We start from the raw sequence: 27,248 nt of genomic DNA, 5'->3' as shown, positions 1-27,248 counted from the left end.
CTCAGTTTACAGGACAGCCAGCTGATCCACTTAGCGCCCATTATTGACAGACACGAGGCCTCCACATCTTCACACTGCCGGTGGTTGCCAGAGGTCAAAGCCATAATGCCGCACACAGGCAAGTTACAACACACATTAATAAATGCGCTTACATGACAATGAGGTTGGCTGTGCTCGAGTGCTCCTTCAGCAGTTCGTTCAGTCTGATCTGACGATTAGTCTGAGAACAATCAAAACAAAAATACAGGTTAAGTTGTATACACAGGCATTGGGTTACGAGATTACCATCTAAGACTGCAGCCACACTTGGCTGTAAAATAGGCAGATACCAGAGCACATTCCTTCCCATATAGCTCGTAAAATACATTGGGCACAATACAAAACTCATCATCGGCTTGGTTCCATTTAGTCTCCTAGCATCCTACAGTTAGCCCCTACCACTCCATGTTCACAGATCTGAAAGGACTGGATAGGAATAAGTGATATGGTTATGGCTAGTGGTTAGACTCACCTTGGCCCTGTAGAGCTCCAGCTCGTTGTCTGTGATCCTCCAGGGCTCGCTGGCCTTCAGTGCCTCTGCTGTATCCTGCTCCATGTCGTCCTCCTTCAGCCGGTACGGCTCAATCATCTCCTCAAAGGCAGTCACACTTAAACACCACAGGGGATCAAAGGTTGTTAACCCACAACACACACAGTCAAAACTTTAGACACACCTACTCATTCAAGAATTTCTCTTTATTTCTACTAGTTTCTCCATTGTAGAATAATATTGAAGACATCAAAACTATGAAATACATGGAATCAAAAAAAGTGTTAAATCAAAATATGTTTTATATTTGAGATTCTTTAAAGTAGCCACCCCTTGCCTTGATGAAAGCTTTGCGCACACTTGTCATTCTCTCAACCAAAAACCCTTGAATGAGTAGGTGTGTCCAAACTTTTGACTGGTACTGTACACACAGCGCAGTAATACGTTTCATTCAAAATATGTTTCAATTCAAATTACCGCTACTGTATGTTACTCTGCACAATAATCTGTTTTCAACTTGTGGAAAACATTGCAGCTTGCAGTTTACATTTGCAATACGCCACTTGAGTGTCCAAAAGGGAATTATCCTATTATTCATATTTGTGAATGTCAATAAAAGGTTTCCTGTAAGTATTTAAGTGCTTGTAGACTTGTTGACTCCCAGCTCTAAGAACACAGTCTGCTTAGTTACTTCACTTTCTTTTTACATACATTTTGCAATGACATTTCAAATAAGAAAACAAATGTATCAAATTAAAATAGATATTTAAAAAAGAAACAGTGGCCAACCCCCACCCACCCGACAATCTGAGATCTGTCAAAAGGGAGATTCAATCATAAGAGAAAAACAACATACTTCTCTTTTTTGGGCTTGGTGTTGATGTCTCCCAGTACATTGATGTCGGAGAAGTCTATCCTGAACTTGCTGAGAAGTGTGGCCATCCTGAGGAGGAACAAATGCCTGATCAAACACTGAAAAGCCACTTACATCCAGAAGCTTTAGAGAGACTGCAAACACAAGCCACCGAGGGCACGAAGAAGCCATTTGGAAGTATCACAGCAAACAGGTGCAAGCTGTAGTTTATATTTTGTAGGGGGAAAAGCCGCTGTGGCTGTTGAGAGGCTCTCTCTTTATGACAGTCATTTCCCTCGGCTTTTTTCTTCAAAAGATAGGGATAACATCTCCTCAAAACATCTTCATCGTCGGCACACGGCGACTACAAACATGGAATGTCTGCGTGTGAACTGCAACTTCTCTTCTTTTTTTTCAAAGGACTTTCATATCAAAGGATACTGGAATCCTCAATGACATGGAGAGTTTGGATGGGATATTATTGCAATAAAGAGGTCCAAGTATTGAACAAATGAAGTTCAAGAAAGATGGCTAGCCAGTAGTGAAACTATGTTCAAATCAGCTAGGAAATGTCTGGTCCTGGTTCTATCAAATGCCTGGTCCTGGTTTTATCAAATGCCTGGTCCTGGTTTTATCAAATGCCTGGTCCTGGTTTTATCAAATGCCTGGTCCTGGTTTTATCAAATGCCTGGTCCTGGTTTTATCAAATGCCTGGTCCTGGTTTTATCAAATGCCTGGTCCTGGTTTTATCAAATGCTTGGTCCTGGTTTTCAAGTACTAAACACAGTAAATAAATGAGTTGTGGCACATGCACATGCTAAGATAAAAGGCTTGGGTTACCAACAAAAGGGAGGCAGCTGTGTGGCGACAATAACAGCGAGGGACAGGACATTTTGGACAATAATACTACTGCCATGTGGGTTTGTAATACGCAGAACACAGAGATACAAGGAGAAAGAGACAGAGACCCTAACCTGCTTATGTGAAGCGAATGCCACAGACGATAAAGAGTTTATATAAAAACACATGCAGATTTAATGTGATGATGCAACAACGTGTGTTTAATCCCATAGGGCTGTGCCCATGCCAGGCAGTGTTTTTGGAAGGCGATCCCTGGCACCATTAACACACGGATATAATTCAGCAGTTTTAGTTTCAGCAGACTTAAATCTAGGCCATAAAAGAAAAATGAATAATTACATTTCTCCCATTATGTATGTAGCATTAGGTGTGTTAAATCTTTTTTTTTAACCTTTATTTAACTGGTTTTCCTCAGAATTTAACCTAAAGGTTATTTGTGGGTTTTCTTGTCATTGTATTTCCGCATTAACCTATGTCAGCAATCTAGCCATGAAGTTAAATGCAGCATTCAGTTATTTCAAGTACTTTCAACACATTGGCATAGGTAGAATAGATCTACAGCAACTAGGACTTTCAACTCACGCTCTGCGGTCGTGGTCAATCCTGTTGATCTTGCCTCCGATGAAGACGCGGATCTTGCAGTCATTCCACTTCTTCTTGTTGGTGAGCAGATAGGGGATGAGCAGGGTGAGGCCTGGCAGAGTCACGAGAAAGAGTCACTCACCATCTCTTTGTGGGGCCATGCTGTGGTTTGTTCTTGCTGATGTGCAGAGATGGGATATCTCTAGTCTAAGGTCTAGGTTTCTAGTGTCCTCAGAGCTGCAAAGCCCATTTCGGTCCCCATTTCTCAGCCACAGATTGTTGACAACATGTAAACTATATTTAGTCTCCAATGTTTATTGAAAACATATACATTTGTACAGAGAGCATTTGTTGTCTCTAAAATAGATTGTTACTGTTGTTGGTTAGTCGCAATTTTTTGCCATAATAGCATGGACATGAAATCAGTCAAAACAAGACCTGGTTTAGAGAACCAGATGAAACGAGCCACCTACGATTCCCTACATGGCAGCTTCTTGTCATTGTTGCTATCTGGCCATCCAGAATCATAACACAGCGCACATTGTTTGTGACGTTGTCAGCTAACCAATCTATAGCCTTAAGTGTTTCCCTGCGTCTCAATGATCTACTCTTTCTCCTGAAGTGCGCATTCTTCCCAACACATCCAAAAGCATTGGGTTAGTGTGAGCATGGGCTAGAGCAGTGTTTCTCAATCCGGGTCCCGGGGACCCAAAGGGGGGCACATTTTAGTTATTGCCTTAGCATTAACACACCTGATTCAAATCATCAAACATGATGAGTTGATCATTTGAATCAGCTGTGTAGTGCTAGGGCAAAATGAACCAGGATTGACAAACACTTGGTTAGACTGTCTCCACATTACTTCTATACAAATCATTATATTTTAAAAGGGAGGACAGGGAGTGTTTGTCAACTTAAAACTGCGGTATCAAAGCTGCTCTAACAGAAACACAGTAAGTAATCATATAGCACCCCCTTGTGTTCTGGAGGACCAGACTTAACTCACCGCCGTCGTCAAAGAGCCACCACACGTCCACGGTGCCTTTGCCTTGTTTCCTCTTGAACAGCTGACTGGCGTCCAGGAGCCTCTGGTCGGCCACGTTCAACGTCTGGGGGCTTTTCTCTGTGGGGCCCAAAAACTGCTATGTCAGACACTAAGATCAAGACAGGACAGGAAGCTGCTCACTTAGGGAGATGACTTCGGTAAGAATTCCTCTCTGTGTGTGACTCAGACTGGGCCCGCAATCATAAAGTCTCTAGGATCAGTTTTGTCTTTCAGATCATAATGAACCAGATTATACAGACAAGAGGGATCTGATCCTAAATCAGCACGGTCTCCTAGTTTATATATATTTTTTGCCCTGGTCCCAGATATGTTGTTTGTGTGATCTTGCCAACTCCTAAGGTCATTAGCAAGACCTGGGATCAGGATATGTGTGATAGAAATCAAAGGAAGTGGGATCTTATGTGTATTTTATCTAACAGTCACAGTATAATGGAAACCTTCTCTGAAGTGGGCTCAGTGGAATGTAAACGGTGTGCCGTCAGTGAGTGTCTATTGTAACATTCCTTCCTCTGCTCTCTGTCTTGGTCTGTGTCTGTCTGTCTGGGACTTGGATAAGTAGACAGTAGTTATAAAACAGATGTACCTGAAAAGCACATGACAAATACACACAGAATAGAGCGAGAATAGAGAGAGAGAATAGAGGGGTCGAGAGAGAGAATAGAGGGGTCGAGAGAGAGAATAGAGGGGTCGAGAGAGAGAATAGAGGGGTCGAGAGAGAGAATAGAGGGGTCGAGAGAGAGAATAGAGGGGTCGAGAGAGAGAATAGAGGGGTAGAGAGAGAGAATAGAGGGGTAGAGAGAGAGAATAGAGGGGTAGAGAGAGAGAATAGAGGGGTAGAATGAGGTAGGAAAAGGGGGAGAGGAGGAGATAAGCAGACAAACCCCAACAGAAACAGACATGCCTGCCAGAAAGGAAGGGAGAGAGACAATGACAAAGTACTGAAGACCGTGTCATCTCCTCAGAAAGAGAAGAAACAGGCACTAAAGACCGACAGGAAGTCCAGCAAAGAAAGGATTTAGAGAAAATACAACGTCAGAGCAGACACACACGACGGCACTTCAGGGACTGCGCTAGAGCTACAGGAAGCCGGAGTGAGTTAGGAGTGGAAAGACAGGAGAAAATAAACATACAGGTTATTCCCAGAGCAGCCGGCCCTGACCCAGAGCAGCTGGCCCTAACCCAGAGCAGCTGGCCCTAACCCAGAGTCAGGGCAGCTGGCCCTAACCCAGAGTCAGGGCAGCTGGCCCTAACCCAGAGCCAGGGCAGCTGGCCCTAACCCAGAGCAGCTGGCCCTAACCCAGAGTAGCTGGCCCTAACCCAGAGCCAGGGCAGCTGGCCCTAACCCAGAGCCAGAGCAGCTGGCCCTAACCCAGAGCCAGGGCAGCTGGCCCTAACCCAGAGCCAGGGCAGCTGGCCCTAACCCAGAGCCAGGGCAGCTGGCCCTAACCCAGAGCCAGGGCAGCTGGCCCTAACCCAGAGCCAGGGCAGCTGGCCCTAACCCAGAGCCAGAGCAGCTAGCCCTAACCCAGAGCCAGGGCAGCTGGCCCTAACCCAGAGCCAGGGCAGCTAGCCCTAACCCAGAGCCAGGGCAGCTGGCCCTAACCCAGAGCCAGGGCAGCTAGCCCTAACCCAGAGCCAGGGCAGCTGGCCCTAACCCAGAGCCAGAGCAGCTAACCCTAACCCAGAGCCAGGGCAGCTGGCCCTAACCCAGAGCAGCTAGCCCTAACCCAGAGCCAGGGCAGCTAGCCCTAACCCAGAGCAGCTGGCCAGGCAGGAAAGACTAACCCTAGATGACAGAGGAAGACGGCAACAAAGGGTGACAGAGTTTGCGCATGAGTGTAAGAGCAATAGAAACAGAAAAGAAAACCAAACTCAACCAGGTTCCACGGTTCGAAAGCACATGACTGAGAGTAAGAGAAAGAGAATTACAATAAGGCAACATGACAGGAAGACAATGTGTGAGGGAAGGGAAAGGGGGATACAGTCAGTTGTACAACTGAAGTGTGTCTTCCACATTTAACCCAACCCCTCTGAATCAGAGTGTGGGTACGTGTGATGCAGGTACGTGCGAGTGAGCAGGTGTGAGTGCGAGTGGGTGCATGTTTATTTTTATTTATTTATTTCACCTTTATTTAACCAGGTAAGCAAGTTGAGAACAAGTTCTCATTTACAATTGCGACCTGGCCAAGATAAAGCAAAGCAGTTCGACACATACAACGACACAGAGTTACACATGGAGTAAAACAAACATACAGTCAATAATACAGTAAAAAAAAATTTTTTAAAAACAAGTCTATATACAATGTGAGCAAATTAGGTGAGAAGGGAGGTAAAGGCAAAAAAGGCCATGGTGGCAAAGTAAATACAATATAGCAAGTAAAACACTGGAATGGTAGTTTTGCAATGGAAGAATGTGCAAAGTAGAAATAAAAATAATGGGGTGCAAAGGAGCAAAATAAATAAATAAATTAAATACAGTTGGGAAAGAGGTAGTTGTTTGGGCTAAATTATAGGTGGGCTATGTACAGGTGCAGTAATCTGTAAGATGCTCTGACAGTTGGTGCTTAAAGCTAGTGAGGGAGATAAGTGTTTCCAATTTAAGAGATTTTTGTAGTTCGTTCCAGTCATTGGCAGCAGAGTGCGTGGGTGGTGGGTACGTGTGTGCGGGTGGTGGGTACGTGTGCGCGGGTGGTGGGTACGTGTGCGCGGGTGGTGGGTACGTGTGCGCGGGTGGTGGGTGTGTGTGCGGGTGGTGGGTATGTGTGCGGGTGGTGTGCGTGTGCGCGGGTGGTGGGTGTGTGTGCGGGTGGTGGGTGTGTGTGTGCGGGTGGTGGGTGTGTGTGCGGGTGGTGGGTGTGTGTGTGCGGGTGGTGGGTGTGTGTGCGGGTGGTGGGTGTGTGTGTGCGGGTGGTGGGTGTGTGTGTGCGGGTGGTGTGTGTGTGTGCGGGTGGTGGGTGTGTGTGTGCGGGTGGTGTGTGTGTGTGCGGGTGGTGGGTACGTGTGCGCGGGTACGTGTGCGTGGTGGGTGTGTGTGCGGGTGGTGTGTGTGTGCGGGTGGTGGGTGTGTGTGCGGGTATGTGTGCGGGTGGTGGGTGTGTGTGCGGGTATGTGTGCGGGTGGTGGGTGTGTGTGCGGGTATGTGTGCGGGTGGTGGGTATGTGTGTGTGTGTGTGTGTGGGTATGTGTGTGTGTGTGTGTGGGTATGTGTGTGTGGGTGTGTGTGTGTGTGTGTGGGTGTGTGTGTGTTTGTGTGTGGTGGGTATGTGTGTGTGTGTGTGTGTGAGAGCACGTGTGAAACAATAGAAAGAGAAAAGGAAAGGTAAAGAAACTCAATAAGGTGGACTGCCTGCCTTTTCTCAACAGCGGCTTCCTTGCGGCTTTGCGTTCATCATCGTCACCTGGATCATGGAGGGAGAGAGAACATGAAAAAAAGATAGAGAGAGAGAAATTAAGAACGGAAGGGTTAATGTTTTTGTTGCTGTCGCCATGATGGAAACCCATACGTCAACAGCCCCACTGGGGGGGTGGCGCTACATCAGTTGATCCCTGCGCGAAACAAAATGGAATGGACCCCAATGGAAAAGGCATCAGTGGTAACACCAACTGTTGGAGTCTCTCAGGGAAGGAACTTCCAACCCCGGCAATGGTTAGAAATCCTGGAGTCAGACAACTCCACTACTGGCTTAGTAGTGGACGAGCACTTTTGAGAGTTTTAAGACATTGGTTTAGATGTTTGACTCCTTTGAAAGCTACTGGAATAGTCTAAAGACAGATTTGTGTAACCAGTGTTTCTAGCCAGGACCCACTCTTTAGTCTTTAAAGGAGGGCAAAATAATTTTCTGCCACTTCAACCATTTGAGAAACACTGCTTTACAACAACAGTTTAAATAACTTGGTCTAAATCACTTCATTCTGAAGAATTTTGGGGAGGTTCTCTGGTAGTGTCAAAATTGAGAAAGTAATCTGAGAAAAATAATGAAGGTTCCGGCATTAGAATTGCTTACTGCTAAGACGATTATAGATTTGACATTAATCTTCAACTAGCTGTTTTCGTCACTTGGCACTGAAAGTTCACCATGTAGTACAAACATGTACCTTAGTTTAAGTAGTCAACCGGCATGCACACAAACACCCTCTCCATCAAACAAGTGCACATTAAAGTACTCACACACACACGTCAGGGTAACATTAGAAAACCCACACAAACACACAGCTTCAGATGCTCTTCATTATTTACTGTGGGAGGGAATTGAGTGAATCGTGAGAAATGTCACTTCCTCTGTCACTGCACAGGATCAGGGACATGATATTCCCTATGGGAGGAAATAGAATTAAACTGTTCCCAGCCTGTCCATGCTGCACTGTGGGAACAGTTTCCCTGTTTGTTTGGTCATAGTTTGAGGAAAACACACATTTTAGTGAAGCAATGTGTGTGTGTATTTGGATTTGTGTGTGTGCATATGCGTCTAAGTGCATGAGATGTTTGTGTGCATGTGTGTGCGTACACATACGTGTGTGTAAACAAGGACAGACACACACACACACTGCAGTGAAGCCATCTGTGGGCTGTGGACTAACAAACTGGCCCCAGTGGGAAGGCTGGGGGTCACGGGGTCAGAGGCCACTTCCTCTCTGAGTCGGGCGACTTACAGGGCCGCCCACTCAGTGTATCCTAGTGACTGGCTGGCGAGATATAAGGGAGGTCTTTGAGAGATCTAGGGGGGATAGGGCGTGTGGCGATAAACTGCTTTCAGAATTCTTACATGCTGACCTCTTTCTCAAGCACGTTCACATTGTGATTTCACAAGAAACCTAGTTCACTTTGGCAGAGTATCAGACCATCGAATGTCATCACAAAACGCCAAAGTTTCCATACATGCTGACGTGAAGTTATGGACAATTAGGTTGAGTAAGAGAGGTGAACCAACCTTACTGCTCCTGAAGAGCTAGTGTTTTCTTCCTGTCTCAGGACCTCAATTAGCTGAAGCAGGCGTGTGCGCAAAACCACTGGTGTAGAATCTAAGTAAAAAGGCACTCGACACGTGTTCCTGTTTATGTGGGATACTTTAGAATGACGCCTGTAATGGGAAATATGATGAATTACTTTCCTGTATTTGAGCCTATAATTATCTGGAGAGACTAACTACCTTTGAGCTGCTTAACTGCCAGTATCAAATGTCTGCCAGTGTTGAGCCGAGGACACACTGACAATGTATCTGTGACACTGTGATTCTGTAGCAGCTGATGTTGTTACTTCTGTCGGTGCTGTGTGATTAATATCAGAGAAGACTCGTTAGACATTTTCTCTGCTTCAACAGGGAGGCGTCTCCCCGTTGCAACTTGTAATAAACCGGATCGATTTTTGATTGACATTATCAACGACTGCGCTCCTTTTGGTTCACCTGGAAATTCCCATTACAACTCCTGACCTTTCTGGATGGCTGGGCTGTTCTGGACGCTGGTGGCTTTGGATGAGGGCTTGGATGAGTCTCCGTCAGAGTCCTTCATGTCGATGGACACCACCACATCCTTCATCCCCGACGTCTTCTCCTGCGACGACAGCAGGTCATCTGCAGAACAACAAAGATAAACTATTAGCCAACTGAAACTGACATGACCAGAACATCCTGCAAACATGGTGAACAAATGACCTGCGATGCTAAACTATTAGCCAACTGAAACTGACATGACCAGAACATCCTGCAAACATGGTGAACAAATGACCTGCGATGCTAAACTATTAGCCAACTGAAACTGACATGACCAGAACATCCTGCAAACATGGTGAACAAATTACCTGCGATGCTAAACTATTAGCCAACTGAAACTGACATGACCAGAACATCCTGCAAACATGGTGAACAAATTACCTGCGATGCTAAACTATTAGCATAATGCAAACAGAACATCCTGTTAACATTGAAAATAAATGACCTGCAAAGTAGCCTGGGCTTGAGTGGAAAACAACTTGAGCAAGACTCCATTTTGTGTCCACTAAACACAGAAGTAGCCAGTAACTGTTAAAACGTTGGTAATTATCTTGATGATGGGGTTATTTGATGGGTGAAAGGCAAACAGTGTGTTAGAAAATGACCGGCAAGCCATTTGGGCCAATTAAGGTGAATTTGGGTGGACTTTTGGCTGCGTAACAAGCCAAGTCAGATGACTGGACTGAGGAAGATTAATTCAACTAAAAAGTACACAGTTAGGAACTGCTCGGTAATATGATACAGCCGCTTCCCACAAACAAGCAAGGACTTGGGCCTAACTTTTTCCTTTAATGCAATTATCTACATGTATTGACTAAGGTTTATTGGTGAAGGAATGGTGCGCGAGTAACACGCCTACTCTTCAACCAAGACATCTTCACAATATGTAGGAAAAAAATGGGTTTCAAATACAGGGGAAAGAAAAAGGTCAACCTTCAGGTGAAGATGAATAAGAAGGTTAACAGAGAATGACCGCGTGGGACCCAGGTGATCTTCTAGAATCTGCAGTTGGACTGTGTTTGGAAAGCAAATCTAATAAAACATCCATTTGAGTTACTTGTTTAATTAAATCTCTCTCTCCAACTGGCGAGAGCCACATTGAGTTAAAGAATCACACCTCATTATTGGTTGCTCTCGATTCCCTGTGTAGTTGCAGAACATAGACATGACGCAGAAAAGCACTGGTGCGAAATTCATTTTCTCAATAATAACATAACATTTTATGAGGAAACCAATATGAGACAAGCTGATGAGATTAGTCGTTTGGCAAGGGAGTGTTTTAGTGTGTGTGTGGGTGGGTAAGAGTATCATGTCGTTTGGCAAGGGAGTGTTTTAGTGTGTGTGTGTGTGGGTGGGTAAGAGTATCATGTCATTTGGCAAGGGAGTGTTTTAGTGTGTGTGTGGGTGGGTAAGAGTATCATGTCGTTTGGCAAGGGAGTGTTTTAGTGTGTGTGTGTGTGTGTGTGTGTGTGGGTGGGTGGGTAAGAGTATCATGTCGTTTGGTACAAAAGTGTTACTGTGTGTGTGTGTGAGTACACCTTGTTCTGAGATGTGGGACACGTCCAGACCCTCCTTCAGTCTGAGGACCACGGCACCGTACTGATAGTCAAACGCATCACTGAAAGACAAACAGAAAGAAACACGCGCTGTTGGCATTTCACAGGAAGCCGCTTGACACAGAACTGGGCCTGGCTCTGTGTATAACACACTACATTAAAACCTGTACTTTCCCACTTGGACAAAACACACTAACCAGGCTAACGCAAACAAACAAGCTAAGGACTCAGGCCACAATGAATGGTTTCAAAGGACAAAGCGAAATGCCTTACTGGTAGAGGTGGGAACTTCATGATGATGTGAAAACTGGCAGCCAGACTTCACCCAATTAATAATACTTTGATGTCTATAGGTGAAGCTAGCATATATTGAAAACTAAAGAGCACATTCCTATAAGTATTAGAGTAGCTTTTAATATACTGTGGCTGAACCATCTCTAGCTTTCCAATCTAATACAAAAATTCACACACTTTACACCAGGAACTGATTCAACCTAAATCCATAATACCTACGTGACTCTGATTAAGTTTATAAATGGAAGTCCGCACACGTGTGTATATTGTTGTGTGTGTATATATATATATATATATACATATATCGTGTCAAAGCTTGTTATCTTCACAACCCATCACTTTAAAACAAATTACTTCTCTAATCAGGCATCTTTGTGGACAGCCTTTTGACAAGGTGGCTTGCGAGGCCCCCGCTGACTTACTGGATCATCTGGATGTAGGTCTCAACGTTCATCATGTCTCCGTCCTTCCAGTCGTTCTTGAAGCCAATCACCAGAGTGTTGGGCCTCAGACGACCTAGCCCAGCCGCCTTGAGAAAACACAGGTCAGAACAACCTAAAGAAACCACTAAATAAATCACGGTCAGGAGTTTAACCCCCCTCCCCCCCAAGTGACACAGCTATCAAAGGCACTATCAACGTGTCATTATAACTAATAATTTGTTCTTAACTGACTTGCCTAGTCAAATAAAGGTTAAATAAAATATACATTTCACACAGTGCTGCATCAACCAAAAACCAGGTCACGCAATCGCTTTCAAGCATAAAAAAAGTCTGGTTGGCAGGCAATCAAAGAACACCATCGGCATCAGGGTCAATTCAATCTCGATCCATTGCTATCATTAATTCTAGTTTTCAGTGTCAATTGACAATTCCATGGAGTTGAACTGGAGTTCACTCCAATGCTCACTACCGTGGGTTTCAATATATTTTCATGCACTTTGATTGAATGTACTTGAACTTTAGGATAAATAATGACAACTTTGTATAAGGTCAAAGGCTTGTGTTTCAAGGGCAAATAGAGTAGGGCAGCAGGTAGCCTAGTGGTTAGAGCGCTGGGCCAGTAACTGAAAGGTTGCCCGTTTGAATCCCCAAACCAACAAGGTGAAAAATCTGTCATTCTGCCCTTGAGCAAGGCCGTTAACCACCCACACCTCTCTGTTCCGGTTGGACCTCGTGTCAAATTGATGATAAAAATACCTTTAATTCAAATAGAACTAAAATAACTTCTCACAATTGATGTACTTAAAATTACAGCCCACTTAACTTCTATGGCTTGGTACACTGCTAATTACTGTAACGTTTGTCTGTTCTCACCTGTAGCAGATACTGGGTGCCCTCCCGAATGTCCTCAGCGAACACAGGTGTGTAGAATGCCTTGGTCTCGTTCTTCATCAGCCAGCGCTGGTAACGTGTCTGGTCATTGGACAGCTCTTTGAAGTTGGGCCTTCTGGAGCCCTGTGAACACAAAGAAAATAGAGTCACGCTAAAGGCTAAGTGTAGTATTTAGTAACTCTAACAAAACAGAACTAGTTCCACCTTGCAGTCAAATCACAGCTGGATATATTTACGGTACCAATTACAGTTAGAAAAGGTTCTCAAGTTGTCCCGAAAAAAGCCCTAATTCAAACAACCACTCTTAAAAGGCCTATCCATGGAGTCTTGCTTATATCTAAAGAGGGGCTTCAGCATAAGAAGCAGCCCTAAGCCAGAAAATACATTGGCTTGTGTCGTTGTACTTGCTCTTTTTTTGCAATAGAGAGAGTGAGGGTGTGTGTGAGAGAGTAAGTAAGCAAGCAAGACAAAGAGAGGGCACTATATTCCGCAGTACGCCCAGTGGACTTGGAGAGATATCCCGCTCATGGAGCGGCACACCACATTTTTTCCAACCGCTAAGCTAAAAACCGCCCCTCGCTCAAAAAAAATAAAAAATAAATGCCCCTCTAAAATCACAATTTAACCAACATTATTTTTGTAACTACCTGGATCTACCATTTGGTTTTGAAGTATTGAAACCAAACCACATGATTTGAATTAAAAGTATTTTAATAAACATAAAAAGGTGAATGTCATATTAAACAGCATATAAACACTGTAAATAGGTCAGGAGCCAGACAGGGAGCATAAGGAACGAAAATGAATTATTTAGGCTATTTTATATATCAAGGCTATAGCCTACAAAGAAATACATTGTGAAGCATTTTCGAGTGCGACACTAGGCTGGTAGGGACATAAAGCAATCATCATTTTAAACAACATTTCGTTGTATTAAATCATTAGTCTATAAATTGCGCATATATGCTGTGACTTACTTAGAATTAAATACAAATTAATCTAAAAATGCCTTATTAGGCTTGGTCTGAATATATTTTTAGAAACACCAGTTTGGCCAGAGTCTGTGGCTTCAAGCTCGTGCCTGGAGAGCAGGCCGGCAGCAGAGAATATCATCTCCCCTGCTTGCAGAGCTACTGGGAATGCTGAACACCCTTTGTGCCACTGTTGCCAAGCTGGGCAGAGATGCATAGTGGTTTTCTTTCTTTGTTCTCTCTATAGGTAGGCCTAAAAGTTCCAAACGTAAAGTTCCTTGAAACTGGGAATATGCAAGCCCTATTGAACCAACATCAATTATGGCCTACTGTATAGATAATATAACAAAAATGAACACAACTTAAGAGAGACGATTTTTTTGTTTATAAGTACTTTGCTACAATGACACTCTTAGCTAGCTACCCACCTCGTTCCTCTCTGTTAGCATGTGCACCCAGTACACCATCATGCTTTCAGGATAAGGGTCTTTTCAGATTCTACAATGATTCCTTAGGTTGTGGACACTACATCACCACACTCCCTCTCTTGCTATTGTTCCTCCTCATCTTTGTAAGACACCTTGATTTTCGCACCTGTGTGTTTTATCAGTTTCTTTATCAAAATATTTTGCAAACTCCATGAGAGTAGCTAAAGTAGCTATAGCAGAACAAGTAAACTACAAATGCATGCTGGGCCAGGCATGCTCTGAGCTCGTGAAGTGGGCGCTACTGGAGAGAAGTTGGAGTGGCCAATAAGGCTGACGCTCCACCCTCTGGGAATCTCGCGCCAGTCACATTTGGCACGCTCCACTGACACTCTGGTGGAGGCAAATTGATTAAGGCCAGAGACTCTTCGCTGCTATTGACAGCAGAGCGTCAGTAAAGTGCCTTTTCACATTGTGGGCACAGCACAGGGACGATTACATCAGCCCAGTCGTCACACTGTCTTATTGGATCGGTAATTTTATTGCCCCCAGGTGAGGGATTTCGATTTACAAAGTAGCTAAAAAATACAAATACAAAAAAACTAAATGGGAGCAATGACTCACTCAACAGGAAATGTGGATTTTAAAAGTGAACAGGGGACTAATAAGCGCAACACAGGAGTCCAGAACAACACAGGAGCCACTGTGTTCGGTTTCCTGTAAATCGGTTCTAATGGTCTTCATGTGAGTTAATACAGCACTTAGTCACCTGCAGTCAACAAGAAGTAGTTATGGCATTGAGATTGTTCATCTATGGCTCAGTGTTCATCTATGGCTCAATGTTCATCTATTGCTCAATGGACCCTATGAAACAAGTGAAAAACTATGAAATGGAGCCCACACTCTGCCATGGTACAGTTATGGGATGGAGCCAAAATGGCCTCCGGTTGGGCGACGTCTCTGGTTACTCACCGTGCGAACATGGCCGCAGATCATCAGGCCCACATTCTTGGTGAAAGCGTGGACCAGGTGGAGCAGAGCCGGACGCGAGTTGGGGTAGCCCGTCATCACTAAGCACTGAGGTCTGTTATAAAACAAGATCAAAACGGAGTTAGCATTTAGTTAACATCCATGCTAACAGTAAGTGGCGCACAAATTAACACAAAGACCTAACCCAGGAGTAGTAAATCGTCCTTCCGGAGAGCAACTGGCTTTTGGTTCCAAGCCTCTTTTTTGTTTGATGCTAGGTCACATGCACATAGTACTTAATGCGTCATCTCACACCGTGTCTTCTCATGACCTTGAGAGAAGACGTCGTCATATCCTCGATGAGGAATGAAAACAGACCGAGAGCTCCAGAGTAGCGCACATCAAAGCAAATATGTTAAGCACATGGGATTAGGGGAGCCAGGAAGGGGGAGAAAAGGCCAGGAGTAACATGTTTGAATGCTGACGACAATGTCCTCCCCAATCCATTGGAACACTTCCAGGACAAACGGCGCAGTCCGAACAGCATCCGTAGCGCCTCCTACAGTCCATGTGAGAGCGATTGAACAATAAAGCACAAGGTTGTTGTGTTGTGGCTCGGACAACGTCGACACAACGGTTGCATCGTTTTCTTAAAATTCATCTGGTTTAGCTCTACTGAAGCACTTTTCCTATATCAGTTTCTGAACGAGACCCACTGGGTCCAAACTCCAGGTAAGTTTAATCAAGCATCACTAGAATGATAGTACTAAAGCATCACATATCTAGTTAGCTATATAAAAAGGCTCAATAAACGTGGAATCATTCTAACAGAGGCCACAGCACAGTAGACCATAGTTGAGAAACGCAGTTCTATACTAATAGCCTAATCCCTATGCTCTCTACTGTGGCCTGATAATGACCGATGCTAGGTTTCAGAGAATAGATGGTTTAGTCTAGCTCCTTTGTCCTGAAAATAGATGGTTTAGTTTAGCTCCTTTGTCCTGAGGCGAGGGAGTGTGAAGGATGCCAATCATATGCCATTGTTGTCCCAGGTGTGCAGTTACACAACCCTCTCCGGGGGGGGGGGGGGGGGTGTCGTGCCGAGACCAAGAGAGGGCTCTGGCTGCAGCCTGACTCGACAAACAGCAGTTTCCTCCCCCGCTACCCCGTCTGCAGCCTGAGCCTACTGCAGCCTGAGCCTACTGCAGCCTTATCTGATCTATAAGACACAGTGAGCATGCGTTAGGGACGACTCGCCGAGCAGCATCGAACGGTAATTAAGTGAAAGAGTCGTCATTAATCAAATTTGCCAATCAGATACTTTTAGAACTAACAGGGCAACAGCCTTTATGACAATGTGAATGATAGAGATTTCCTGAATACGATACATTTTACCCAGTAAATATTTAACAAGTAACATAATGAAATTTAAACACCGGGACGGACACTGGTGGTGAAAATTAGGTGGTTTAGTGACTAAAGAACCTGGCCTTTTGGGCTCACGAGTGAAGCAACGGTCTAAGGCACTGCATCTCAGTACAACAGGTGTCACTGCAGTCCCTGGGTCGAATCCAGGCTTTATCACATCAGGCCGTGATTGGGAGTCCCATATGGCGGCGCACAATTGGCCCAGCGTTGTCCATGTTCGGCCAGGTTAGGCCATCATTGTAAATAAGAATTTGTTCTTAACTGACTTGCCTAGTTAAATAAAGGTTAAATAAAGGTTAGATAAAGGTTAGATAAATACGGGCGAGCGCATTTTGAAGACGAGACATACTTTTCCGTTGGTCTAAGAAGTGAAAGTGTGTATATGGGAGTGGGTTCTGTACAGTACCTGAAGTTCTTAATGTGGTCCTCAACACTGCTGAGATGCAGACTGTGGGTCAGGGCCTGGTGGTACGTCAGAGCCTGAGTGGAAGAGCCCCAGTTCACATCTGGAAGACAGGACAAACAGTCACATTCTGGAGTCAGGACCCTGTATGGGTGGCCATTAAGACGGTCAGGCCACTGGAGCAACTTCCATGCAGTGTGGGACTCAGTAGGGATGCTGTGTACGTGTGTGTAGAGCTGTGACTCACCGTGTGAGTGTGTGTGTAAATCTGTGATGGAGAGCATTTGTGTATTATAGATGTGTGTCAAATTGAGTGTGTGAAGCCATGTGTGTATTTGTGGGTTCATACAAAGCCTCTCTGTAGATGTCTATATTGGTGTCTGGTGCTCTGTTGGGGTTTCTAGCGCAGGTCGGGTGTGTTTACCTAGAGGTCCCATATGGGGACCCAGATAGCCATCTGACCCCTGTGGGGACCTCCACAGCCAGGCCAGAGAGGCTGAGCACCAACACAGGAGAGGGCATGTAACAGCATGTAGCTGGTCCCCCACCTGCTGCACCCTCCCAGCTCTAGACATTTCAAAAAGGCCCCCATTTAATGTCACACTGCCTTGCGTGGGCGGGTAGCTTAACAGAACGAGCCAGCCCTTTGGCAAATCACCATAGAAACACCGGAGGGAAAGTCTCTTCATGTACTAGATAACGTCACTGAAGGAACAAAAAGTTGTTCAGAAATCCATATGCGAATTAACAGACAATCAAAGTTTCCCACAAAAATGTTTGTGAAAATATGTTCTAACCTGCAAATGGAGCCACAAGCAACTCTTAATGCAATATCATATTGTGAAAAGCCAGTTCACTTCAGTTGAATTCAGACAGTTTCCACAACCCTGCGTTTTGCTATAAATACATTTAAACCGTGTTGGCCTGGGCTGCACTGCAGCAGAGGGTGCATAACAAACACCTCATTGTGATGCAAATGCTTACCACCAAAATACATATGTGCATCAGCAATAAAATAACTTGAAATATCAATACTGGGACCTGATTCACATTCTGTGTTCAAAGCATCTTTGGGCATCAAGGGACTGACTTCCAGTGCACTGTGCTACTGTGGCTGATAGAGGCTGACATTTCAGTGGAATCAAAAGAACTAGGCTATTATTTACGTTAAGTGGTGAAAGCGTAATTTACATCGATTGACATTCAAAAGGACCTCTTTCGGGAAATGTTTTTTTGTAGGCTAATTCATGAAAATATTCTGCTATAGTTTGTAAAGTAAAATAACCGATAACCCACGACAACGATAATCCACATCAAGTTTCACAATGAGCACCCATCTTGGCAAAATAACACTAGTCGATGTTGAGGCAATCCAAGATGGCCGACTTGGCCTGTTGATGAGTCACTCACCTGGCTTCTTGTAGCTCACGTAGATGTAGAGGCCCATGACAATGACGTTGGTCATCAAGGCTGCCCACCAGTTGATGACGAACATGACCACGCAGCACAGAACGGCTCCGGCCAGGGACACCCACATGTTGTAGTACTTGAAGCTGGGGCGCCATCCTATGGTTCAGCGAAACGTTAGGTGGACTCCCTTAGAAGAACCCTCATAACATGCACTTGGGGGGCCAGCCATACCAAGGGGTGACAGCATATGACATTTGTCCTTCTTGTAAAAGACAGAGGGGCTGGAATGGGTTATATAACCAAATTTAAGGAAGAAAATGTGAACTTGAACAGAGGTAGAATCCAAAAGGTTAGATCAAATCTGCCCCTCATGTCTATGAAGAACCAGTGACTCTATGGCGAGCCGCTTACCATAGCTGAAAACTCTTGTTAATTTACGACTTGCATTATGTCTTCACATACATGGTTTTAGTGAAATTACTGAATCATTTAAAAAAAACAATGGGAGGCGGCTTAAAATGGCAATGTCACTGAATGAATAAGAGCATGGATATGCACTTGGATTAAAAATGGAGTTAAAAATCAGAGTTAGCAACCAGTTAGAACATTGTGAGAGAATGTTACATCCACGGCTACTGGATGCCCATTTATTGGGTACTAGAGACACTAGACCAGTGGGAGTTTAGTAAACTGGAACAATGGGGCACAGTTTGACTGTGTGCACGGTTACACAATGACAAGAACTACAAAAAAACAGGACCTAAAGGGTACATTGTTTGTGACGTCATTCTTTGCCACATTACTGTTTTTACACGCAGTCATGGGAGAGAGACAATGGGCTAGAGCCAGAAAAGAAGGCGTTAGACATTGCCAGTTTGAGAGTTTCCGGAGGTGAGAAGCCAAGTGTCTATTGCCTTGCCTTTGGTGAGTCATGTACCCTTTAAGTCTGTGTAATTTAATGGTCTGTGTGGACAATGTCAGAATTAGATATCAACTCTACCTTCTGTTCTCCTAGGGTTTTTTGGTATTAAGGGAAAAACAAACGTCACTTTATACAACGACTGCTGAACGATACAACAGGATAAAAATATCACATTGAAAATGGTTCATCTGTTTCTTCCATGATTTCGACTAGGCATTAAAAAAAAAGAATAACAGTCAATCTAAGCAGAGATCTTGATTTCTTGACACCGTTAGACTGACAGTTGAAACTGAGTGGACGGCGTCCATCTTTGATCAACCGAGTGCTAATCAATGACACTGTCCCATTATGCCCAAGCTAGCTTCAGTACTAAACCCCATCCTCTGATTTGTCTGTCAAACCTCCAGTCAGACAAGGGTCAAATCCAAAATAGAGAATGTGTTACATTGAATAATAAAGAGCAGCAAGCTGCTTTTCAGCAGTATTGTTTTCAGCCAAGTACAGTATCAATTGCATTATATTGCGTGTGTATCATGAGTAATTGAGACATTCCCATTTATTCCAAACTACTTTCCTAAGATAAAGATCACAGTAGCCGTTATTTAATAAAACAACTCGCCGGATATGAAAATGTTCAGATAGGCATGTCATTACTTAAGCGGAGTTATTTGGGAATGCCAGATTGATAAGACTCTATGCAACACAAACCACTGGTGCCATGCATATTAAACAAGTCCTATTCACTGAGAATCAGAGTTAGGACTGCCCCATCTCCCTCCACAATGTCAAGAATCTGCCTTCAAGATGATTTGTCAGTTCCTATACAGGCCGTCATAGAATGGCTGTGCCTAGCTTCTAGGAAGACCGTCCATGGAGTGCTGTGGAAGTGTAAAGAAATGTGTAATTCTATAGTTGACATCTGTTTAAAAGGTATTCCTGGATGAGCCATTAAAAGTGAACATAACAACAACAAACACTCCACTGGGTATGATGTCTTCGCCATGTGGCTAGCCTCTACAGTAAATGGAACGACAACTTGAGCCACCATTGCATGACTGCATTGAAGTGGTTAAAGGGAAGACTATTGTATGCCTTGTACTGGAAATAATTAGTGTGGAAGTCCTATCATTTCCTATTAAATCAAGTATTTAAGCCAGAAGGACTGGTGACCAATGACTTAAGTTAAGACTCATGACTTTCTCTGAAAGTGGAAATCAGCAGTTGAAACGTTTAAAGCGTTCCAAAAACTGCAGTTTGCCCCTTTAACTAGCAAATCTAGGAGGTTTCTTCAGCAAAGTACCATATTTGTATTTGTGGCTATAGTCAGGACCTTTGTGGCAGTTTTTTTGTCGTATTAAACTTCCGGTCTTCCTGCATATATAACTTTTCCTCAGGTAATGAGGCCTTACCTGGCGAGTGGGCCAGAGAGGCCTTACCTGGCGAGTGGGCCAGAGAGGCCTTACCTGGCGAGTGGGCCAGAGAGGCCTTACCTGGCGAGTGGGCCAGAGAGGCCTTACCTGGCGAGTTGGCCAGAGAGGCCTTACCTGGCGAGTTGGCCAGAGAGGCGTGGAACACAGAGAAGTTGATGAGAGCATAGGAGGCCAGGAAGAAGTTGGAGATGATGGGAGCGATAATGTTCAACTGGGCTAAAATGAAACAAAAACATGGCTGTTTAGATTAACACTTTGTATATGTTCATTGGCAACTGTCCATAGACATTCAATAGTGCTCTTTAGGTAATTGGCTGTCCCAAACAGGACAGAACTATACTACTGAATGTCACACTACAGACACATTCCTGACACACTACAGAATTTCCTATTGTGAATAACAGTGTTGTCATTCGATGCAGAAACCTGGATAGCGTACTACGTACCAATAAGGATGAAGGCTAGAGCGATGCAAAACGTGAGAATGTAGCCGCGGAGGGGCTCATTGTTCTTGCCGTAGCCCTTGGCAAACATCTCCAGGCCAGGGTAGATGTTGTCTTTGCATAAAGCCTGGAGAAGGAACAAAATCATTGGACACTGCTATACTAATCAGCGGATAGGACCCTAGATGACGAAGGAACATTGGGATACGAGAGCACAATCTTGCCTTTTATCTGCGTCTATGGGACAGTAACTAACATGACACTGTTAGTATTTCATACAGTATGGATAGTATCAGCATAAACTGACTAGCAGGGACAGAGGAGGGAAGTGGTATCTGGGGAGGGTAGTCATAGTGACTCACCTGGAATACTTTGGGGGCGCTGACCAGAGACGCCAGGGCAGATGACAGAGGAGGGAAGTGGTATCTGGGGAGGGTAGTCTAGGGACTCACCTGGAATACTTTGGGGGCGCTGACCAGAGACGCCAGGGCAGAGGACAGAAGTGGTATCTGGGGAGGGTAGTCTAGGGACTCACCTGGAATACTTTGGGGGCGCTGACCAGAGACGCCAGGGCAGAGGACAGAGGAGGGAAGTGGTATCTGGGGAGGGTAGTCTAGTGACTCACCTGGAATACTTTGGGGGCGCTGACCAGAGACACCAGGGCAGAGGACAGAGGAGGGAAGTGGTATCTGGGGAGGGTAGTCTAGGGACTCACCTGGAATACTTTGGGGGCGCTGACCAGAGACGCCAGGGCAGAGGACAGAGGAGGGAAGTGGTATCTGGGGAGTGTAGTCTAGGGACTCACCTGGAATACTTTGGGGGCGCTGACCAGAGACGCCAGGGCAGAGGACAGAGTGGCGGAGAAGATCCCGGCGGTGATGATGGGTCCGAAACCAGACACGATGCTCATGACCTGAAGAAAAAGCATGTGAAAGGTTAGATGTAAGGATTGGAGAGAAGGAGGAGTGCCTAAATTGGAGTTTATATACTTGTGGTGGAAACATGTTTTGTCTGAATGCAGCTGTATTGGCCCTCTGGGAAGAATTCAAATTGGTTAAGCTTCCATAGTGTCCTTAAGAGTTTTTTACTCTGAGAATGAGAACCTAACACTACTCAACTGTGATATTGCTACAAAATGGCTAGCGTTCTAGGTGGGAAACGGCACACAATCAGACATACCTGGAAGTCGTTCTGGAGTCCATATCTGCAGTTGTACAGGCCGTCGTCACTCTTGCAGGAGGAGAAGTCGTAGCCGAACTTGCAGGCGGCGTCGGTGCAGTTAGACATGATCTGGGCGCTGCGAGTGTCGTTGTCGTTTCCTGTTGCGTCTCTCACGATGCATGAGCCTTTAATGAAAAATACAAAATGTCAAACTTTGTCTCTGTTATATTTATTTGGTCTTGTTAGGGGCGAATACCACATACCAGTAGAAATTGCAACACCCAGGTAGACAATACCGGTGATAAGAATGGCCAAGAGTGTTCCCCTTGGGATGGCCAGTTGTGGGTCCTGTGAATATAAATAAATGCTTAGTCTCCAACATAGATTTCATATCAAGTCACATACACACACACGTCGTTTAAATCAAGACAATATAGGAGTTCCATTGACTGTATATGAATTGAGGTTAGTCTTTTGCTTGTTTGTGATGTCTTTTTAAATGACGTGGGGGTCTTACAGAAAGGTCTCCTGAGATGTTGGCACCGGCCAGAATGCCAGTGGCTGCAGGGAAGAATATGGCAAAGACTGAGAAAAACGATTCTGTGCCCCGGAAGTCCGGACCCATGTTCTCCATCATAATCCCACCTTAGAGTGAGGGGGAGGGGTGAGAGAGAGGGGAGGGGGTTAAGCAAAACTGAGAATGCTGACAAAGCAAGCAGTGTGTATGTTCGGACAGTCAGACTGGATCTCAGAGCTGGGAATCAGGCCACAAAGTCAATTTCAAATAATCGAATTGGTTTGATTTTGTGATTTCAGCAAAAACATCTCTGGCACAATTTTAGCCAGTGCTCATGACTTCAGAATCATTATAGGTCCACAATCCAACCGCCGCTAGTGTGTCAATCTAATCAGTCTTCTATTTTGTTTGACAGTCATGTCAGTTTGTGTTGTGTAAAGGGAGAACCAAAGGCGCCGTACTGTCGTAGCCGAAGAAGCCCTGCGACTCCTTGGACTGGAGGGGGATGAAGGAGCCAATAAAGTAGTTAAAGATGGCCGTGATCAGAACAAACAGCAGGAAAATCTGAGCCTGTGGACAGAATGAACATATGGACAGGTTAGCTCGACTTTCACCACACCTCCCAACTCCAACTAGCACTAGTCACATGCATTAAATCTAGCCAACTGCACAGCACACATCAATGTCTGCATTCACTCAGTCTGGAAGGAATTCCACCAACTTGAAGCTCAACATCAGAGACAAGTTGTAGTTCAATATCACCTTAAGTTCTAGATAGTCGTAGTTTGAGAGCTCTATTCAATCAAACATAGTTGTATGTTATCTTACCTTGGCCTCCCATTCCATTCCTGCCACGGAGATACCCAGGAGAAGGATGACTGTGATGGTTCCGACGATTCGGATGTCATTGATTTCATCAGTCATGATGCAATCCACGCTCTGTGAGAAATTACAGGAGAATATCAACTTCACTGTCAGGCCAAGAGGTAGGAGAAATCCTCTCAAATTCATCCCTGGCTTTCCGCTGTTCAGATACTTTGTGATAATGGCCATTTGAAAAAGCATTGCAAATATTTTGCTAAAGTTATTTTCAACAGCTTTACAATTTAATACTTAACTCAAAATAGAATGTACAATGCAACATACAGTAATGCCAAGAGTGTGCAAAGCTGTCATCAAGGCAAAGGGTGGCTACTTTGAAGAATCTCAAATATATTTTGATTTGTTTTACACTTTTTTGGTTACTACATGATTCCATGTGTTACTTAATAGTGAAGACATCAAAACTATGATTCCATAATGTAGAAAATAGTAAAAAATAAATAAAAACCCTTGAATAAGTAGGTGTCCAAACTTTTGACTGGTACTGTACATTTAGCAACCACTTTTAGAAAGGCCCAAAATATCAGACCTCATTTTACTATAGAGCACTACTAAAACACAAAACAAATTGAAGTCTGATGAACAGAGAACATTAAACTCGAATCCCAATGGCATGCTTCAATCAGCAAAGCGCAAAACAACTACCCTCCTCTGTGACTAAGGAGTGACCAATAGGCCATGATTGTACCACGCCAATCCTTGGTTAAAATACTTGAAAGACCTCGGAAGGAGAAGACTCATTATTACGAATTTTGCATGAGCCATCCCTTAAAAATAGCGTGGCTTTTCAGTCCTCCATGCAAACAACCCAAGAATAAAACATTGAACAACATCATGAGAACCAAAGGCCAATTAGATTAGGCTTATTGCAGATGTTGAAACAATGTTCCAAACGGTAGGCTCGGTCAACATGGACTAAATGAATCAGCAAAACCTTCTGAGTAAAAACCAAAGATGTCCCCAGAAAAAGCAATTAAAAAACGCCTCAAAGAAAGTATTGAAAGAGTGAAAGAAACGTAACTGTCGATGACGACATGGGGAAAGATTCAGTGACTTACCGCAAGGAGCTCCACAACGGTTTCGGCAAAACCCACCACGTACATGGCGACGGCCACAGCGTTGGCAAAGGCGAAGATCAAACCGATGGAGCCGCCAAACTCTGGGCCCAAACTTCTTGATATCAAATAGTACGCCCCTCCTGACAAACAGACAGACAGATGGACAGACAGTTGGCCAGATGGACATAGCATTTAAAACTGGGTTTCATTTAATGTCTCTCATAAAAAGGTTAAACACAAATCGTTTAATCAAATAACTGTCATATGTAGGCTAGCCTATTGCAACCTTCGCTGCAGTGCAGCACACTCCTCTCAACGACACGCTTAAACCAACATACCAGCTCAAATGAGAGTGGAGATGGTAGAGTAGCTCCAAGATGGGAGATTAAATGTGTCAATTAATTTTGCTGCCAGATGAGTTCGTAGTGCGACAGGCTGAGTAGTGTTCCTCGTTGAGCTCTCTTTATGCCATGTCTCTGCTGACAGCTTTGGAGAGCACTTCAGGTGCTCCTGCATACACGAGTGGCAGGAACCAAAACAACTAATCTCTGAGGGCATGAGCAGGTAGAGAAATTCATGTGGGATCATGCTTGATTTTTTTGCTGGCTCTCTTCGTTCCACTTAAATCAAGTACACTCTAGCATCAAAGTCAAATTGCAAAACCATTTTTCCAGAGAGCACATTTTGATTTGCCCTTTTGAAAGGGGCATTTTGATATTGAGAGACCATTTGGAGGGAGATGTGGGAATAACTGGAATACTTGGAAAGATTAGTTTGGATGGGATTAGAAACCTACATGGTGCTGTGATTAGGAGTATTACAGTAAACCCTACGAAAGGCATGTGATTTCAATCTACTCTTGACACTCAGTTCACTGCATCACAGTGCACCAACTTCACCCTGCTAAAGCAGGTGCAGTAGCAGCAGGGGGGACGTTCATGTTTGAACACGTTACAGATATTACCATGGGGGAAAAAAGGTTTTAGCATTCCACCCAAGGGTAATGGATTAGCCTACTTCGAAAGAAATCAATTCAGAGGAGGAGCTGATGGTTACTGTGCTGTTCTAAACAAAAACGGCCACTATATGGAGCCTCCCTTGCTGCCTGACGCCAAAGACAATCGGGCAGTGGTAGACGTGAAATCTTATGAGAATGAATCGAATACGCGGTCTCCAGGAGGAATACCCCGCTGAAAACACCAATATCCTTTACTACGATATAGTTTCCTCACTAGGATATTTGAAACAAAATGGAATCTTTGGTTTTCCCTTGCCCTCACAGAGACAGCATCCTAATATCCAATTCAGACCTCCCTGCCAGCTCTCAGTGACTTGAGGGAGAACCACTGATTTAGAAACACACTATTGAATTTCCCCTCATGCTGCGAAAACTAGGAGCAATGTGCGGCCAGTGTTCCCCCCCCATCATTTCATTCCACTCCAAATGAACCAGGGCACATCTCATTGAGGTCCTAAGAGAATACATCTTTAGTTCCGTGGATGAGGGAAGTAAACGATAGCCAGGTCCAGCTGGTAAAAATCACACCTGTAGAGGACACCTAATTCCATATCCAAACGCAGGAGACTAAGCAAATGTCATGTGAGCCGGCCACTGCTCTGCAGGTTGCATATTTGAATTGATTCCAGAGAGGAGTTCAATGTTAAGTTTATGGGTAGCGTGGGAACCCTCAGCCCAATTTATCCAAACATGCCAAGAAAAGGGAACAAAACAGTACTGTAAATCAGCATAATGCCACCTTGAGCAACTCATCAGTCAATTATTATGAGAGACGAGGGTAGAATTAGGATTGCAAACCTGAGCACTGAGCAGATTGTTGGCAAGCCCTCTCTTGAATGAATATAAATTGAGCTATAGTATTAATCTATTGGCGAGAGTCTCATTTCTGTGTACCAGTGGCTAGTCGAATGTTCAGAAGAGCAGAGGTCAGACAGAGCTGGTAAAAACAGTAAACTGGCTGACTGTAATAGCAACAATGACAGTCTTATAGTCCTGGTTTCTAACAACATGTCCTTGAGCTTTTTGATTAAGAGTTTGTGTTTTTTGTTATGAGTCCATAACATTATTATGTCTAAGGGCTCTCTGTTCAAGACAGAACCAACAACAGCTATCAAATGTTTGCTTTGAAGATTAAAGGCAACAACACACCTGCAGCCATCGACACCTGAAGAGCTACTGAGTCACCGGAGATGATCAAAGAAAGACTTGTGGCCATTAGCAACAGACATTAATTAGGTCTACGCTGATGAACATTGGCCAGGTGGGGTGGGAGAGGCAGAATAACGGTGTGGTGCCCTTCCCATGACCTCCCAATCAGCCCACTGATGAACGCTTGGTGATCTCCGATTACACTAGGCAACACCGGGCCAGAACGTTCCATACACCCAATTAAAGCCACTCCACGTTTTCTTTATCCTCTGTTAATGGTTTCTCATCAAAGTGAGGAATTCACATGGAGTGGGCTTGGAAAAGAAAAACTGTTTCTGTACTTATATACATTTGACGCATGCTCTGACACACTCCGGTAGATAACTTGACTGGTGCATAACTTGACTGGAGGACTATGATATGATTGGACGAGAGAAGTGATTTGCATCAGAATTCTAGCGAAAGAGAAATCAGCGAGTGATCAGGCAAGTCATTATT

The 27,248-nt window shown here is 44.4% G+C and overlaps 1 protein-coding gene across 2 annotated transcripts in view; it reads right to left on the bottom strand.

The window, feature by feature from the left end:
* The window catches only part of slc12a2 (solute carrier family 12 member 2), a 76,887-nt gene that overhangs the window by 6,022 nt on the left and 43,617 nt on the right, over positions 1-27,248 (bottom strand). The window contains exons 5-26 of one of the 2 annotated variants that reach the window (XM_029647200.2): positions 24,584-24,723; positions 23,472-23,582; positions 23,105-23,213; positions 22,644-22,771; positions 22,390-22,474; positions 22,145-22,311; positions 21,771-21,878; positions 20,969-21,092; positions 20,637-20,738; positions 18,171-18,326; positions 16,764-16,863; positions 14,933-15,044; positions 12,547-12,687; positions 11,653-11,759; positions 10,919-10,998; positions 9,321-9,461; positions 7,242-7,289; positions 3,832-3,948; positions 2,826-2,937; positions 1,386-1,472; positions 512-647; positions 153-220 (exon numbers count right to left, since the gene is read on the bottom strand). In XM_029647200.2, coding sequence (XP_029503060.1) covers positions 153-220; positions 512-647; positions 1,386-1,472; positions 2,826-2,937; positions 3,832-3,948; positions 7,242-7,289; positions 9,321-9,461; positions 10,919-10,998; positions 11,653-11,759; positions 12,547-12,687; positions 14,933-15,044; positions 16,764-16,863; positions 18,171-18,326; positions 20,637-20,738; positions 20,969-21,092; positions 21,771-21,878; positions 22,145-22,311; positions 22,390-22,474; positions 22,644-22,771; positions 23,105-23,213; positions 23,472-23,582; positions 24,584-24,723 — 2,479 coding nt within the window. The remainder of the gene's footprint in view (positions 1-152; positions 221-511; positions 648-1,385; positions 1,473-2,825; positions 2,938-3,831; positions 3,949-7,241; positions 7,290-9,320; positions 9,462-10,918; positions 10,999-11,652; positions 11,760-12,546; positions 12,688-14,932; positions 15,045-16,763; positions 16,864-18,170; positions 18,327-20,636; positions 20,739-20,968; positions 21,093-21,770; positions 21,879-22,144; positions 22,312-22,389; positions 22,475-22,643; positions 22,772-23,104; positions 23,214-23,471; positions 23,583-24,583; positions 24,724-27,248) is intronic. The other variant, XM_029647209.2, reaches the window with a different exon arrangement.

Source organism: Oncorhynchus nerka, linkage group LG4 (genome assembly GCF_034236695.1).
Source record: "Oncorhynchus nerka isolate Pitt River linkage group LG4, Oner_Uvic_2.0, whole genome shotgun sequence".
In the NCBI taxonomy this organism is placed as follows: domain Eukaryota; kingdom Metazoa; phylum Chordata; class Actinopteri; order Salmoniformes; family Salmonidae; genus Oncorhynchus; species Oncorhynchus nerka.
This window is presented reverse-complemented; position numbering and strand designations above follow the sequence as displayed.